We start from the raw sequence: 17,524 nt of genomic DNA, 5'->3' as shown, positions 1-17,524 counted from the left end.
GAGCAATTCATACTGAGCATATGATGAAAAAATGAATAAAGAAGTTACCTCCTGTAAAAAAATATGCCTCCAAATGGCCAGTAGGCAGTTACATAAGTAATATAGGCAGCTCATCTTAAAGTCTTAAGTTCACCTTTTGAAGAAAAAAAAAAAAAGTTATGGCCACTGGGAAAGACCAGGTAAAAAAGTGGAACTCCACTGATCTGCTTCCTACCCCCCTCAAGTGCCCCATTTGGCACCTTTCAGGAGGGAGGGGGGAACAGGTACCTGTTTTTGACAGGTACCCTTCCCCACTTCCTGGCAGACAGCGTCGTCCTTTTTCATCTGCCGCTGGGCCAATTACAAAGCGCAGTAGGGAACCAGCAGTGAAGCCGGAAGGCTTTACTGCCGGGTTCCCTTACTCTGGATGGCAGCAGCGGCACCCGAGAGCCGATACGTAAATCGACTTCGGGATCCAACATCGTGGGCTCCCTGGACAAGTTAGTTCTACTATTTAAAAGTCAACAGCTAGAGTATTTTTAGCTGCTGACTTTTGATTTTTTTAAGGGGGGCAGAACTCCGATTTTAATTGAATTCAACTTTTTCTTAGCAAGGTTTAAATTTCCCCCATTGGTCTTTTATTGTAATGGATAGCCTTCCCTGCCAACTAGAAGTTTAAGGAGATGGGTAGAGCCAAGTATCAGAAAATATGCAATTCTACAAATCGAACCTGGTTTTCAAATTGGTTCACACATTAGGTAATATTCTGTGTTGGAATTGACCTAGATTTGTGAAAGATTTACTTTAAGGATAGGAGGGTTTTAAACATAAAAAAGCAATGCCCCCTTTCCTATTGTTATTTAATAGCATATTTCAGATCAAGCTTAATGTCTGTCAGCTCAATCTTTACTCCCTTTTAGGATATATAGTACATATGTATGCTATTGTGGTGGTATTCCTGTGGAAGGGTGTTCTTTTTATTTCAACAGAATATAAGATACACATGTATGCATTCAATATTGTGCATTTTCAATATATGCCACTAAATCAGTAGCAATAACTGCATGTTTATACAGGTATTAAAAAAAAAATACAATAATTAGCCTCCTTACCTTAGTCAGGTGTGGCGTTGGGTTAAATCCACAAAGGTTGCATACAATCTTCTTGCATTCCGTACATGTATTAAAATTAGGAGGGTCCTTAGAACCAACATTTAGTTCTATCTTGCAAAGAGGGCAAAATGTTTTTGGCTCTGTTATCTTTTCAGTTTTTCCTGCTTTTGTTTCTTTAACAACAATTTTAGATTCAGGAACCTTTTCGGTTACTTTTTCTTTAATATTTTCATCGATTTCTTTTGCTAAAGAACTAGATTTGGGCTCTTCCACTTTTTTTAAAAGTTCTGGCTTGGTTTCCTTTTTTGCTGGAGGAAGTTTAGGTGATTGTGCATCCGCTGCCTCTTTCACTGGTTTCTGTGGAGCAGTTGCTTTTGGTGGAGGGGTAGGCTGCTTAGAAGCTGGTCCTTGTGTGCTTTGTGTTTGAGAAATGGGTTGAGATGCTGTGGATATAAAGCTGGAAGCTTGGCTAAATATTGATGCACCAAAACCAAAGAGTTTTCCAGTTACTGTTTCTTGCGGTGTTGTAGGCTGTACTTTAGGAGTTTCTGTGACACTCCCAAGATTCAAACTAAAGCGTCTAGGTTGCTCTTGTGGCTTCTGGGGTTGGGTGGTTGGTTGTGATACTGTTTGGGGAGCAACAGGTTTATGTGAAGGGCTAGACTTTGGACTATCTGACCCCACAGGCTGCTGTGTTGGTTGAACCATAGGTTTATGTGAAGGACTGGGTTTAGGGCCAGGAGGTCCAGGAGTTTGTGATGTTTGTGGAACTGTAGGTTTATGAGAAGGGCTTGCTTTTGGGTGTCCTGGCCCCACAAACTGAGATGTTTGAGCAGCAGTAGGTTTAGGTAAGGGGCTAGGCTTTGGGCTTCCAGGCCCAGCAGGTTGTGATGACTGTGAAACCACTGGTTTATGTGAAGGGCTAGATTTTGGGCTTCCAGGACCAGCAGCTTGTGATGACTGTGAAACCACTGGTTTATGTGACGGGCTAGATTTTGGGCTTCCTGACACTGAAGTTTGTGATGTTTGGGGAGCCACAGGTTTGTGTGAAGGGCTAGATTTTGGGCTTCCTGGCACTGCAGTTTGGGATGTTTGTGGAGCCACAGCTCGATGTGAGGGGCTAGATTTTGGGCTTCCCGACACTGCAGGATGGGGTGCTTGTGCAGTCACAGCCTTACGGAATGGACTTCCTGGCATTGCAAATTGTGATGTCTGTGGAGCCATAGGCTTGTGTGATGGGCTGGATTTTGGGCTTCCTGGTACAGTGGACTGTGAGGCTTGTGGGGCAACAGGTTTAGGCAAAGGACTGGGTTTTGAGCTTGCCACAGAAGGCTCTTTTGGAGTTTGCTTGCTATCAGCTATAATGGCAGTCCTCTTTGGACTTTTTGTAGGATCTTCTTTTACATCTGTAGCTTCAACCTTCTGGGGGATCTCTTGTGCTTTTACATTAGATAAAGAGGATTGTTTTAATTCTTGCGCTGGAAGGGATACTGGCATGTTATTCTTTTGTTTGTTTCTGTCTTCTGCTGTTGCAGAATCTGTGAGTTTAGATCTCACCTCTTGTAATAGAGCAGGTAGAGGAGCAGATGTTGAATCAGTCTTAGCTAAAGGCTTTTGGGAGGATTCATGGTTTGTTGGTTCAACTGGTAGCCTCTTTTCAGTTCCAGATGGTTTGGTTTTATCCAACACTGCAGTTCCTATTTTACTTTCCCCTGTCTGTTGATTAGACTTAGTTGGTGAGCCAGACACAGATGCCTGCTTGGTTAGTAAAGGTGGTGCTTTGGGTCCTTGCTTCATTGTTTGTTCTGGCACTGGAATTGCTTCCTTCTTTAAAGGAGGGACAGATGTTGCTGCTGCTGGAATTGCAGGTTTTATTTTAACTGGAGGTGGCATAGGTGAAGGAACAGCAGTCGTATCCATACCAAGAGCTCTCTGCATTTGACAATTCAAACAAAGCCATTCGTGTTTCTGTTGAAACAAAAGGAAACGGCATACATTAATACAAACAAATACCTTACCTTAATATAAAATTCCATAGACAATTCTGCAGTTATAAAAACTAATTAAAAAACCTACATAGTGAACCAAACTTAGAATTACTACAAAGGATTTTCTTTAAAAGCAATTACAATCAATGGATCATATAGTAAAGCCGCACTAAATCAGTAACTGCAATAATAAACTAAATTATAAGCAGCGTAAAAATATCCATGAAATATAGCCCCACTGATGAGTTTCAGCCAGACATGGCCTTAATCACAGCTAGCTATGTAACATCACACCACCTTTATATAAAAACTCCATCAAGTGCAAGATTACAAACATGTGTGATAATTAAAATGAACGTTATGATCAAGGACTATCAATGTAGAGAAAAAGATTGACAATATAACAATCAGATTATATAAATTGTTACAATCATGAGATTTTGTATCATATAATATGTAACCAGAATCATCTTAGGAATAGGCTTGCATCCCACCTTTGGTTTATACCTTGTGGCATCCTTATAACAAACATCAAGATCCACCAGGCTTCCCGCTCTAATAAGTGTCTGTGTAGATCTTCCCCCCAATGGATCTGTTAACTTATTTTATGCCATGAAATTGAAAGCCTGTCACATCCCCTTTGTGCACATCCTTAAAATGTTTGGATACTGATGACAGCTGTTTAGCATTGGGATCTTCTAGAAAAGTGACAACCCCCACTGAACAATATGTGTAAACGTCTGTCTGAAAAGAGGATGGGCAAATGTATTTAATTATTCCAATTATTTTACCATATTCAGCAGAAGAGCAACAAGTCTAGAATGCCACAAGGTGTAAACCAAAGGTTGATGATGATACAAAATGTCAAGATTGTAACTTTTTCATATAATCTGATTGTTACATTGGGCCTAATTTATTATATTGTTACGCTGGCGTATTGGCATACTTTTGTACTTTACGGTGAACCTGCCGTAAATACATTGCATAACCGAATTCACTATAATGATCGGGAAAGCGTAATCGTGAATGCGAATTCACTATTGGCAATGTACGGCCGCGAGGGAGTAAAAAAGTAGTCATGCTAAAAGTACCACAATTTTCCTGGAAATAATGTTTTGAGCATGATAGCCTAGCTAAAATGATTCTGAAAGTTGTGGTATAATGTTTGGACATGTTCTGCGTTGAAACTTTTTCAAAAAGTGGTTTGGAAAAAGAAATTTTCAAGGAAAGTGTGAAAAGTAAAAAATTCTCCCATAGCCTACGACTGTGGAGCAGCACATATGCGCATGCTCAGACCTTAAAAATAGTTTCAAACCTACACCTGGGAAAATGTAAGCTGCCGTTATAGCGAATTAGCAAATTCGCCTATGCGATTATGCGTTCGCGGCCGCAAAAAATAGGCGTAAGTGTATAGAAAAGCAAGTTTAATCCATTCCTTCAAATTATACAACTCTGTTATTGACACAAAAGTATACATTTTAATTGTGGTATGAATTGTTTAATTATTAAAGACAATTGTTTTGCTGGCTTTTATTTTGCTTCTTTTACCTTTTTATGTTAAACAATTAGTAAGCTGCGATTTTTTCATGTGTTTTTGCAACAGATATTATTCTTGCTTGTTCTCTCTCTATCTCTATATATATATATACAGTATCTCACAAAAGTGAGTACACCCCTCACATTTTTGTAAATATTTTATTATATATTTTCATGTGACAACACTGGAGAAATGACACTTTGCTACAATGTAAAGTGGTGAGTGTACAGCTTGTATAACAGTGTAAATTTGATGTCCCCTCAAATTAACTCAACACACAGCCATTAATGTCCAAACCGCTGGCAACAAAAGTGAGTACACCCCTAAATCAAAATGTCCAAATTGGGCCCAATTAGGCATTTTCCCTCCCCGATGTCATGTGACTCGTTAGTGTTACAAGGTCTCAGGTGTGAATGGGGAGCAGGTGTGGTAAATTTGGTGTTATCACTGTCACTCTCTCATACTGGTCACTGGAAGTTCAACATGGCACCTCATGGGAAAGAACTCTCTGAGAATCTGAAAAAAAGAATTGGTGCTCTATATAAAGATAGCCTAGGCTATAAGAAGATTGCCAAGACCCTGAAACTGAGATGCAGCATGGTGGCCAAGACCATACAGCGGTTTAACAGGACAGGTTCCACTCAGAACAGGCCTCGCCATGGTCGAGCAAAGCAGTTGAGTGCATGTGCTACCAGCATTGCTGAAGAGGTTGAAGGGGTGGGGGGTCAGTCTGTCAGTGCTCAGACCATACGCCGCTCACTACATAAAATTGGTCTTCATGGCTGTCATCCCAGAAGGAAGCCTCTTCTAAAGATGATGAACAAGAAAGCCCGCAAACAGTTTGTTGAAGACAAGCAGACTAAGGACATGGATTATTGGAACCATGTCCTGTGGTCTGATGAGACCAAGTTAAACATATTTGGTTTAGATGGCGTCAAGCGTGTGTGGCCACAACCAGGTGAGGAGTACAAGGACAAGTGTGACTTGCCTACAGTCAAGCAGGCCGCAGTAACGGTAAAGGTGATGGACTGGACAAGCATGTCTCCAGACCTAAACCCTATTGAGCATCTGTGGGGCATCCTCAAACAGAAGGTGGAGGATCACAAGGTCTCTAACATCCACCAGCTCCGTGATGTCTTCATGGAGGAGTGGAAGAGGACTCCAGTGGCAACCTGTGAAGCTCTGGTGAACTCCATGCCCAAGAGGGTTAAGGCAGTACTGGAAAATAATGGTGGCCACACAAAATATTGACACTTTGGGCCCAATTTGGACATTTTAACTTAGGGATGTACTCACTTTTGTTGCCAGCAGTTTAGATATTAATGGCTGTGTGTTGAGTTATTTTGAGGGGACAGCAAATTTACACTGGTATACAAGCTGTACACTCACTACTTTACATTGTAGCAAAGTGTAATTTCTTCAAGAAAAGATATAATAAAATATTTACAAAAATGTGAGGGGTGTACTCACTTTTGTGAGATACTGTATATATATACGTATATATCTATATATATATATATATATATAGAGAGAGAGCAAGCGGTCATGCAACACTGTACCAAAACCACATTTATGTCATTTTTCCCCACAAATAGAGCTTTCTTTTGGTGATATTTGATCACTGCAAGGTTTTTTCTTTTTTGCTAAAAAAATAAAAAAAGACCGAAAAGTTTGAAAAAAAAAATTTTTTTTTGTTCATGTTATAAAATTTTGTAAATAAATATGTTTTTGATTGATGAGGCCGGACTGACAAGCACAGATGAGGAGGCACTGATGGGGTGGCACTGATAATGAGGCACTAATATGCAGCACTGATGGGCACTGATATGTGCCACTGATATGTGGCACTGATAGGTAGCACTGATAGGAGGCACTGATGGGCACTGGTGGATGGCACTGATAGATGGCAATGATGGGCACTGGTGGGTGGCACTGATAGATGGCAATGATGGGCAGCACTTATGAGGAGGGCACTGACAGGCTCCCTGAGCACTAATTGGCATCCTCAGTGGCATAGATGGGCATCCCAGGTGGCCATGGGTGGGTAATCACCGGTGGCTCTAGTGGCATCCCCCAAGGGTCTGCACTGGTAATCAATGCTCTGATTACCAGCAAAGGCTCTTTACCAGGATCGGAGATGCAGTGTGTCAGAGTGACACACCGCACCACCGATCGCTGCTCTGCGCGACACCATATGACGCCCAGTCAGGATAGAGCAACCACTTTGCGGCCATCATTTTGCTATATGACATGCGGGAAGTGGTTAAGCTTGCACTTAAACCTTAGATGTTATTTTTTGAAAATGATTGTGTTATTTCTTATCAGCCCCTATTTTTATTCCTGTTTTTTAATGTGAATGTTAAGGTGTGTGCAATTATGTGTCTTACCCTTGTGGGTTGTAAGCTCTTTGGAATAGGACCCTTCTAAGTTCTAACCATATTGTAAATTAAGTAAATTAATGTACCAAATGTTGATATTACTGTTCTAATAAATTGTTGTTTTATTGCATTATGTTTTACTGTTGCTGGCTAGAAACACATTTTGAGAAGTGGAAATTATTTGCACCTCTTCAAAGTGTTCTCCAATCTAATTGCATACCTACTCACTTTCTTTGGCACATGTGCAAGTAATTGTAATCAAGTAGCCACAATGTAATATGGGGGGTGGGGAATAATTGCAAAGATTTTCAAAAACATTTACCCTCCAAAAAAAAAAAACTGGTACAGTGCTGTATTCATGCATGGCTCACTCACTTTTTAGTTGGCCTAGGTCAGTGATGGCGAACCTTGGCAACACAGATGTTTTTGAACGACATTTCCAATGGTGCTCAACTACACTGCAGAGTGCATGAGCATCATGGGAAATGTAGTGCCCAAACATCTAGGGTGCCAAGGTTCACCAACACTGGCCTAGGTAAAACATGGCAACTAAATCTTATTTGTCTCTGAACACCATTTTTCAAATAAATAAAGATCCCTTAAAAAAACAAAAAACAAGAAAAAAAAGGGTTCACGATTGCATACTCGCGTACGCGAGATATAGCACATACTGTATGCATTCGCCTTCGCGAACGGGAAATGCAACGAAATTGGGTGCACACGTTCCTGGAAGTGTACTGCTGCTCGGCATGATCTGGAGAAGAATGGCTCGCTCCCTCTTTACACGCGAAGAGCTTGTGGTGATATGCAAAGTAAGTGTGGGAGCGGTTTTGTTGTAACCTGGGCTTGGAGGGGGGGTGTTAGTCAGTTGCTAGGGGGGGGGGGGAATGTATTTTATTGATCCTCACCACACATTCACTTCCTGGCTGTGCACACATGTCACTTCCTATTTCTAGGCACTTTAGGCTTCTTGCATGTGAACATGTTCCAGGATATATATCTATATACACACACTTATATAAAGTGTGGCCACAATATGTAGCCCATGGCATGTGCAGGAACAAACGTGTGTGTATGTGTATATATATATATATATATATATATATAAAAAGAGATAAAGGAGGCGCAAACACCTAGTGCATTACCCGTGGTCACTGTTTGCAAAATTAAAAAAAAAAGCCAAATGCATACTCACAGACATGAAGATAATAAAATCGTGTTACAAGAGTCCACCATGTATGAACTGGAACATGTCTTTCAATCAGGACCGCTAACGTGTTTTGGGGGTCAAGCCCCCTTCCTCAGAGCTGGTCTTACCAGTAGCAGATCAAAAATATATATAACAGCTTTAATTACATCGGTTCAGCCCCCCTCCTCCTCAGTGGGCGGGACCATCCAGTGCCTCTAAAAATGACCATCTCCGCCTTGGATGAATATTAACCCTTTGCGTAAGCATAGGATCATGTGATGCAGACCAGGAAATAAACACCCAGAAATATATATATATATATATATATATATATATATATATATATATATATATATATATTTATATATGTGTGTGTGTGTGTGTGTGTGTGTGTGTGTATAAATATATGAATATATGTGTGTGTATTTATGTGTTTGTATGTGTATATATGTTTCAATATTGTTTTTAAAGGACCAGTGATTTAATGCAATTGGTGCTGTGCGCACACAAATATGCTCCATGTCATTAGCTGGCCCTTGTCATGGAACATTTGCATGCAATATTGCTAGCAGTGCTGAGTGTGCACCTTTGGTCTTGCACACTGATTGGCAGCTCACTACAAGTTTCTGTTCACTACTTGTAAATTGGGACTTTGTAGATCATGTGACTGCCAATCATGGTGGTCACATGGTCGGTCACATGGCCATAAGCCCTGCCTCCCAGAAGAGAAAATCCTAAGCTGGCCACCTCATCCCCTTAAACACACATGAATTACACAGGTTCTGAGGCAAATGTATTGCAGATAAGGCATCAAGTGAGTTTCCGTAACACTTTAATTCTCCACAGAACCTGTGTAATTAATGTCTATGGTTTTGAAGGGATGAGGTGCCAAACCTAGCAAACCCCTTAAAGTGCCTGTGGTAACCTACGCCAAGGGGTTAGGGATGTTTAAAGTGAAACAAGAAAAGCAAAAATTTTGAATAAGTATAGTGCCTGGGGGTTTGCCTTAGTCGGCTTGTAAAGTGGTGCATCTGTAGTGTATCTAGACCATGCATCCTCCCAAATCACATATGGAAAGATTGTGGTGATTTTGAGGGGTGGCTTTTTGTGCCAATTGATTTTTAAGGGTGGTTTTTTCGTGCCAATTGCAACCTAAAAAATATCCTGCATCCCCCCCCCCCCCCCCACCACCACCACCACCCACCAATTACTAAACACAGGGCCATAAAACCACAAGTTCAGGTGCTGATACAACACCAAATTAAATGCAGTTGGGATTTCCCTTTGCTATTTACTTCACATTTCAAGGCAAGCAATACTCCGGCAAAACCTGTTGGAGGACTTTCAATTAGCAACAACGGATTCCTCATCAGAGATACCACAGCTAAGAACCCCTGCTCTTTCTTTTCTGCAGCCTTGCAGCACCACACCCGTTTGTATGCCTGGGGTTCCACTTCTAAGCATAAGGGTACCCCACTGAGACAAACTCACCAACACTCTCAAATTCCAATTCTTTATTGTCACATCCCAGTGAGTAAACAAATAGAGTGGCTATATGCCACTCTATTTATTTACTCACCGGGATGTGACAATAAAGAATTGGAAGTTTTAGGGAGTTGCCGGCAGTCGTCTTGCTTGACATTTCAGTTTTATGGTGTTGGAGAGATCACTGCAGCCTGTGCACCTGGCAGACGTTTCCATCTACTTAATGGCTCCACTGTTCTGAGCGATGTGCCTTTTTGTTTGATGGTACTTTTTATTATAGCATTAAGCCATCTAATGCACGGATTTATTATCTGGTAAAAAGATATTACACTGACCTGGTGCTTCTTACGCTGATTTTTTTGATCTGTACTTAGGTCCTCGTTACCCGAACTATTCCTTGATTATGATTTGCTTCAACCAGTAGATGTAAATTAAGCTCATTGTTTATTGACCTCTTGTTTACTGTTTGACTTTTGTTTTTACATATAATACAACTTGATTGTCACTGGCTAAGCCTTCTCATAGATCAGGAAAGCTTGGTATATCTGACTATAGTCTTGGTCCTTTCCTTCCCTTACTTTCCTCCCCCCTACTATATATCATGTCAAGTGGTCTGGTGAGACTTTGCACCATACGTGTTTAGCTGGCTCTCCAGCTATTATTTAAATGACTAAGAGCACAACCTTTTTTGTGTAATTTGTTGTCAATGCCTATTTTATGATTGCCTCGGTTGCCATAAGAAGCACCACTGCACCCCCTACCCCCAGGTCCTTACTCCTAGGCCAGCGGATCTGCCCTGCATTTGAACAATTCCCTTTCATGCAATAATTATTTGAGCATGCACTTGATATTTATTACAACTGTGATGCCTTACATCAAAAATTATTATTTATTTTACTACCTATTTTGTCCTTGTACTTTTCCTTCTTTCCTCTCTCCTTTTCCTCCTTCCCCCTACATGATGTCTTCTGTATCCCATGCAGATGTGGAAAATCTGTTGCAATGCTTCTGACTCACTCATGGCTCCGTAAACCTTTTGTCACTCAATTTGATTGGACTTAATTCCCCTCATAAGAGGGTTAAAGCATTCTAAACTTTTGCAACTCTTAAAGCAAATGTCGCTGCCCCGCAGGAAAATCATGATGGGGGTCATTCTGCCCCATGTTATTTCAGCTCCCATTATCCACAAGTATTTATATCTTGTTCTAATACAAATTAATAATACAAATACATTGTGGTGTTCTAATAGCTTTCCATCATTCTATCCCATTTACTTCTGTCACTGAGATCAGGGACCCAGTAGGCTGGAATCATATTTTAGTATGTCTCCTCCAAGATGTCAAAATCATTGTAGTTTCATATTATGTCTTGAATAATAATTCAAACCCCTTTTTTCTAATTTTTTACAGATTATTCAAGCACACTATAAGGGCATTCTCATGTGTGGAGACTCCAACCAAATCCTACAGCCTCAAATGGATAGGTCACTTAACACTCCTGAATCTCATCCCTCTTCTGTCAACCTAAGAACACTCTTACAACAGGCCTCCTTCATCAACATCTGGAGGGAATGCAACCCAGCTAGGCATAAATATACTTTCTATAGTCAACCCCATACATTTTTCACAAGAATAGGCCACATTTTTTAACTCAATTGCTTCCTCGCTAATCCTACTGCAATCTAATAATAAACCTATCCCTTGGTATGATCATTGTGCAGTGATTACTACAATTTCATCCTTGATTCCTAAAACCACTGACACGACAATGTGTTTAAATGAAGCCCAATTGGCTAATACATTTTTTTGCTTTGACATTCAAATTGCTATTAAAGAATAAATAATGCATAAAGATACTCATAATATATCCCCAGTCATCCTATGGGAAGCTCACCTCACCTCAATTTTCGATAAAATCCCAATCCGTCTAATAAGCTCTTATTGGACAAGACTAGATCTTTTGTTGGCTGAATCAGCTGAGAAGCCTATCCAAAATAAACAATACCCTAATGCTAATAAACCTGACACTTTCTACAACTCCACCTTTATCGATTGGATCATGAATTGAAACCTATTTGGCTTGAAACTTCTAAAGATATGCACAAGAGTGATCTAGTTAAGGTCCTCTGTGAGTTCTGCAAACATTTTTCTCATTTGTTAGAGCAGCTAAGGGGGGATGTGCAGTCAAGGGGAACTTTTCCCCTACTCAGGCTGACATACTGTTCCTAGAACTCTATGCCTTCTCTGTCTACTGCAAAACAAGAGCCCTTGGAGCATCCTATCTCTTTTGATGAAGTCCTTAATGCAATTAAGCCTCTGAAACCCCATAAACAACCAGGCTTGGATGGCCTTCCGGCCACTTGCAATAAAAAAAAAACTGATGACTACTTAGAGTTCCTCTTATCGAATGCTTTCAATGCATTACTTAAACAACACCCCTTTAGTAAGGATACATTGACTGCCATCATCTCTATGCTACCTAGGCCCAATGTCAACACTTATAGTGTATCCAATTTTCAACCTATTTCCTTATTCAATTCAGATATAAAAAGTCTAACTAAAATCCCCTCTCATTTTTTGTTACTGGACTGGCTGATTTTGATACTGTTTCTGGGCCCCATCTCATGTATATTTTACAGAAATAGGGTTTTGGCCAAACTTTATTGGTTTTGTATTGTCTCTGTATACCAGCCTCCAAGCTTACACAGCACACAGTATTTAAGTCAGATCAGTTTTCCATCGTCAGAGGTACTAGACAAGGCTGTTCACTCTTACCGTTATTGTTTGCCTTTGCTATCAAACCCCTAGCAATTCTAGTCCAATCCAACTCAGGAATAAGTGGCATTGAAGTAGCCTCATATCAAAATAAATGATGTTACAACATCCTCCTCTTTGTCGCCTCCCCACATACCACCATACCCAATTTATTGTGTATCCTAGAACAATTTGCCTCTATTACAGGATTAAAAGTTGATCACCATAAATCTATGGCATTCAATGTATCTCTTTCCATAGCGAAAATTACCACCTTCAAGAAATGACAGGCAAATTATCCAGTTATGCTTGCAAATTTAACTGCCCTCATGTCCCATTGGAAGGCATTACATATACAGTATCTTGGATGGGCTGTATCACTGCTGTAAAAATTACCCAATTATATATTAAATTATTTTTCTTTCTTTTTGCCATTTGGTTTTGAGGTCTCCTTTCTCAAACCATGACACATGCTGGTGTGAAGCTGGTTTGTACTCTTGTTCTTTTTTGGTCATGTACAGAAGACCTCCTCCTCATCTCTCTTAGAACTTTTTTCTCTCCTGTTTCTTCCCCCTTTTACTCTCTGGCAGAGAAATAGGTTTGTTTCTCATCATTGAACTGCAGCTCTAAAACTTAACATTGACTAAAATGTCAATTTCTGAGCTTTTTGACTGAAATGTTATTTTAGTCTTGGACTGTTAGCCTCTAAATTAGCTGATACTGTATGTGTTGATACCCTTGTTTATTCATGTTTTTTTTGTTGGCTACATTCACACCTGAGCGTAGCGTTGTTCGCGCATTTTTTACCGCGATTTTACCGCGATTTTTGCGGCGTTTTTTACCGCGATTTTACCGCGATTTTTGTGCAGGCGTTTTTAGATTGAATAGAGATCAATGGAAAACGCCTGTAATCTGCCCAAAAAGAAGCTCATGTACTTTTTTGAGCGTTGGGCGTTTTGTATACAGCTTCAAAACGCTCAGATGTGAACAGGGGCCATTGAAATGAATAGGATTTGTCTTGTTGGGCGTTTTGAGAGCTGATCCTAGAGCAGAAAAACGCCCCAAAAACGCCCCAAAACGCCTAGATGTGAACGGAGCCTTACTGTGACTTGATTCATGTACTCTGAGGTGCACTCACTGTGGTTGCAATTCCCACATTATGATGTATTTTTTGGACTGATTGTAACTACATTTTTATTTCTCAATTAATAAAAAAAAAAACATTTAACAAGATAAAAATATGTACTTTTATTATTTTTTCCCAAAAGGTGAACTTATCCTTTAACATTGTTTTTTTAATTATCCCACCTGTTCATGATCTTGTATTATAGGATGGAGTTTTTAGATAACGGTGGTGTGATATTACATAGCTAGGCCGTATCTGACTGAAACCTGTCAATGGGGCTATACATCATGGAATTGTTACCCTGTGTTATTATAAAGTTTGTTATTGCAGTTCCTGATCAAGTGCCGTCTTTACCTTATGGTTGGACTTTGACAGCTTTCCGTAGCTTCAGCCACTCCACCAAACCTTTTCAGAGCCTACTGGGCTTGAGCACAGTAACTTCGCTTTTGCGTTCATTGGACAATCCATGGATCAGTACATGTATACTAGTAACAAAATTTATGGAAACATCATTTAATGAACGATATCTGTATTTTTTATTTCTCCATTTTTTTTAGTTAATTGTTAGTGGTAATGTGGAGGAAATACTTTCACACTTGTCTATTTTGACCCTCTGTCAAATGGTTACCTACAAATTAATTCAATCTCGCCTAGACAGAGTGAGATCAGCATCCTTTTCGGGCCCTGACATTCTTTTCATCTATCTGACTTTAAAATGTCTTTAAAAGAGCGGCAGCATGTAGTAAATTGCTTCTCTCAGTGGTGACTTTCATGTAGTCTTTTCTTCCTGCTGTCCAATGTAATTTCCTCTGATAATAATTTCTGTATGAATAACAAACATTTTCAAAGCCAATTTTTTTTTTAACAAAGACAATGTATCAAATTGTTGTGTAAAATGGCAAAAAAAATCAGAAGTCTATCAATTGTGAAAATGTCATAAACAAAAAAACAAAAATAGGTGAAGTTGACAGGAAAATTATACTACATCTGTTCTCTATTACCTCAGATATGATGTATAAAACCTGCAATATATAACCTGCAAACCTCTGTTTTCCCTATCAACAAAGCAAATGTCAATTTTGAATCTTTGCAACCGTATTGTACAGTTTCCTTCTTAATAAATCAGGACCATTGCTCAGAAAAGGTATCCTTAAGTGGTATAACTATAGTCCTAGCAGCCCAAAAAGAGCGCTATGGGTCTGGGAGTGAAAGTAAGGTCTCAGTAGGTAGGTTGTTGGGTCATTTAAAAACGTAAAAAATGTTTGTGCATGTTAAGACAATACAGATCAAATGCCGTAGTATTAAGTGCCTGCTGACATTTCTCTGGGCCATTACGGTGGGTCATCAGGAATTACCGGTATTTTGTGTATTAGCATACACTGCATTAAAGCAGCCCATTCATTATGATTGTTTGTATTTTATGATTCTTCTAAAATGAATATATACAGTAAGGTAGCATGATCTAGCTATTGTTGCATGATTAGTTCCCTATTATTAATTTCTTAAAAATAAAATAACATTTTATATATGTATTTATACTATATATATATATATATATATATATATATATATATATATATATATATTTTTTTTTTTTTTTTTTTATTTGCCATTTATGAGGTCAGGCACTGATATTGGACAAGAAGGCCTGGCTCACATTCTCTGCTCTAATTCATCCCAAAGGTGTTCTATTGGGTTGAGGTCAGGACTCTAGGTCTTTATGGACCTTGCTTTGTGCAGGAACCCCCCCCCCCCAAACTGTTCCCATAAACTTGGGAGCATGAAATAGCCCAAAATGTCTTTGTATGCTGACACCTTAAGAGTTCCCCTCACTGGAACTAAGGGGCCAAGCCCAACCCCTGAAAAAACAACACCACACCATAATTCCCCGTTTACCAAATAATTTGGACAAGTACACAAAGCAAGGTCCATAAAGACTTGGATGAGCAATTTTGGGGTGGAGGAACTTGACTGGCCTGCACAGAGTCCTGACCTCAATACGATAGAACACCTTTGGGATGAATTCGAGTAGAGACGGCGAGCCAGGCCTTTCTCGTCCAACATCAGTGCCTGACCTCACACATGCGCTTCTGGAAGAATGGTCAAACATTCCTATAAAAACACTCCGAAACCTTCTGAACAGCCTTCCCAGAAGAGCTGAAGCTGTTGTAGCTGCAAAGGGTGGGCAAACTCATTATTGAACCCTCTGGACTAATGGGCCATACACACTATAAGATTTTCTGAAGACTTTTTCCTTTAGATTTACCAAAACCATATAATATGAGGTCAAACCTAAACACTTTCAATTTGTATGCAATCTGGCAGGCCCTTGCACTACATAGAAAAGGTAAATCTGAAGGAAAAAGTCTTCAGAAAATCTTATAGTGTGTATGGCCCTTTAGACTGGGATGACATTAATGTTCATGTGCGTGTAAAGGCAAGCATCCCAATACTTTTGGTATTATAGTGTATATATACAGTGCATCTGGAAAGTATTCACAGCGCTTCACTTTTTCCACATTTTGTTACGTTACAGCCTTATTCCAAAATTGATTCAATTAATTATTTTCCTGAAAATTATACAAACAATACCCCATAATGACAACGTGAAAGTTTGTTTGAAATCTTTGCAAATTTATTAAAAATAAAATCTGGAAAAAAAACCCCATGTACATACAGTATCCCACAAAAGTGAGTACACCCCTCATATTTTTGTAAATATTTTATTCTACCTTTTCATGTGACAACACTGAAGAAATTACACTTTGCTACAATGTAAAGTAGTGAGTGGACAGCTTGTATAACAGTGTAAATTTGCTGTCCCCTCAAAATAATGCAACACACAGCCATTAATGTCTAAACTGCTGGCAACAAAAGTGAGTACACCCCTAAGTGAAAATGTCCAAATTGGGCCCAATTAGCTATTTTCCCTCCCCGGTGTCATATGACTTGTTAGTGTTACAAGGTCTCAGGTGTGACTGGGGAGCAGGTGTTTTAAATGTGGTGTTATCACTCCCACTCTCTCAACATGGAACCTCACCTCATGGAAAATAAATCTCTGAGGATTTGAAAAAAGAATTGTTGCTCTTGCTCTACATAACGATGGCCTAGGCTATAAGAAGATTGCCAAGACCCAGAAACTGAGCGGCAGCACGGTGACCAAGACCATACAGTGGTTTAATAGGACAGTTTACACTCAGAACAAGCCTCACCATAGTCGACCAAAGAATTTGAGTGCACGTGCTCAGCATCATATTCAGAGGTTGTCTTTCGGAAATAGACGTATGAGTGCTGCCAGCATTGCTGCAGAGGTTGAAAGGGTGGGGGGTCAGCCTGTCAGTGCTCAGACCATACACTGCACACTGCATCAAATTGGTCTGCATGATTGTCATCCCAGAAGGAAGCCTCTTCTAAAGATGATGCACAAAAATGCTCGCAAACAGTTTGCTGAAAACAAGCAAACTAAGGACATGGATTACTGGAACCATGTCTTGTGGTCTGATGATTCCAAGATAAACCTATTTGGTTCAGATGGTGTCAAGCGTGTGTGGCGGCAACCAGGTGAGGAGTACAAAGACAAGTGTGTCTTGCCTACAGTCAAGCATGGTGGTGGGAGTGTCATGGTCTGGGGCTGCATGAGTGCTTCCGGCACTGGGGAGCTACAATTCATTGAGGGAACCATGAATGCCGGCATGTACTGTGACATAATGAAGCAGAGCATGATCCCCTCCCTTGGGACACTTGGCGCGCGGGGCAGTATTCCAACATGATAACGGCCCCAAACACACCTCCAAGATGACCACTAAAGAAGCTGAGGGTAAAGGTGATGGACTGGCCAAGCATGTCTCCAGATCCTAATCCTATTAAGCATCTGTGGGGCATCCTCAAACGGAAGGTGGAGTACAAGGTCTTCACCAGCTCCGTGATGTCTTCGGTCTTCGTGGAGGAGTGGAAGAGGACTCAAGTGGTAACCTGTG

The 17,524-nt window shown here is 40.1% G+C and overlaps 2 protein-coding genes across 2 annotated transcripts in view; both read right to left on the bottom strand.

The window, feature by feature from the left end:
- The window catches only part of PCLO (piccolo presynaptic cytomatrix protein), a 307,080-nt gene extending 304,807 nt beyond the window's left edge, over positions 1-2,273 (bottom strand). Inside the window, exon 1 of the mRNA XM_082257080.1 lies at positions 1,092-2,273. Coding sequence (XP_082113206.1) covers positions 1,092-1,799 — 708 coding nt within the window. The 5' untranslated portion in view covers positions 1,800-2,273. The remainder of the gene's footprint in view (positions 1-1,091) is intronic.
- Positions 1,822-17,524, bottom strand: part of LOC309552578 (protein piccolo-like) — a gene marked incomplete at its 3' end in the record, with an annotated part of 87,919 nt that continues 72,216 nt past the window's right edge. Inside the window, exons 2-3 of the mRNA XM_082253526.1 lie at positions 1,912-3,059; positions 1,822-1,861 (exon numbers count right to left, since the gene is read on the bottom strand). Coding sequence (XP_082109652.1) covers positions 1,822-1,861; positions 1,912-3,059 — 1,188 coding nt within the window. The remainder of the gene's footprint in view (positions 1,862-1,911; positions 3,060-17,524) is intronic.

Source organism: Pelophylax lessonae (assembly GCF_965119305.1).
Source record: "Pelophylax lessonae genome assembly, chromosome: 4".
Taxonomy (NCBI): Eukaryota; Metazoa; Chordata; class Amphibia; order Anura; family Ranidae; genus Pelophylax; species Pelophylax lessonae.
This window is presented reverse-complemented; position numbering and strand designations above follow the sequence as displayed.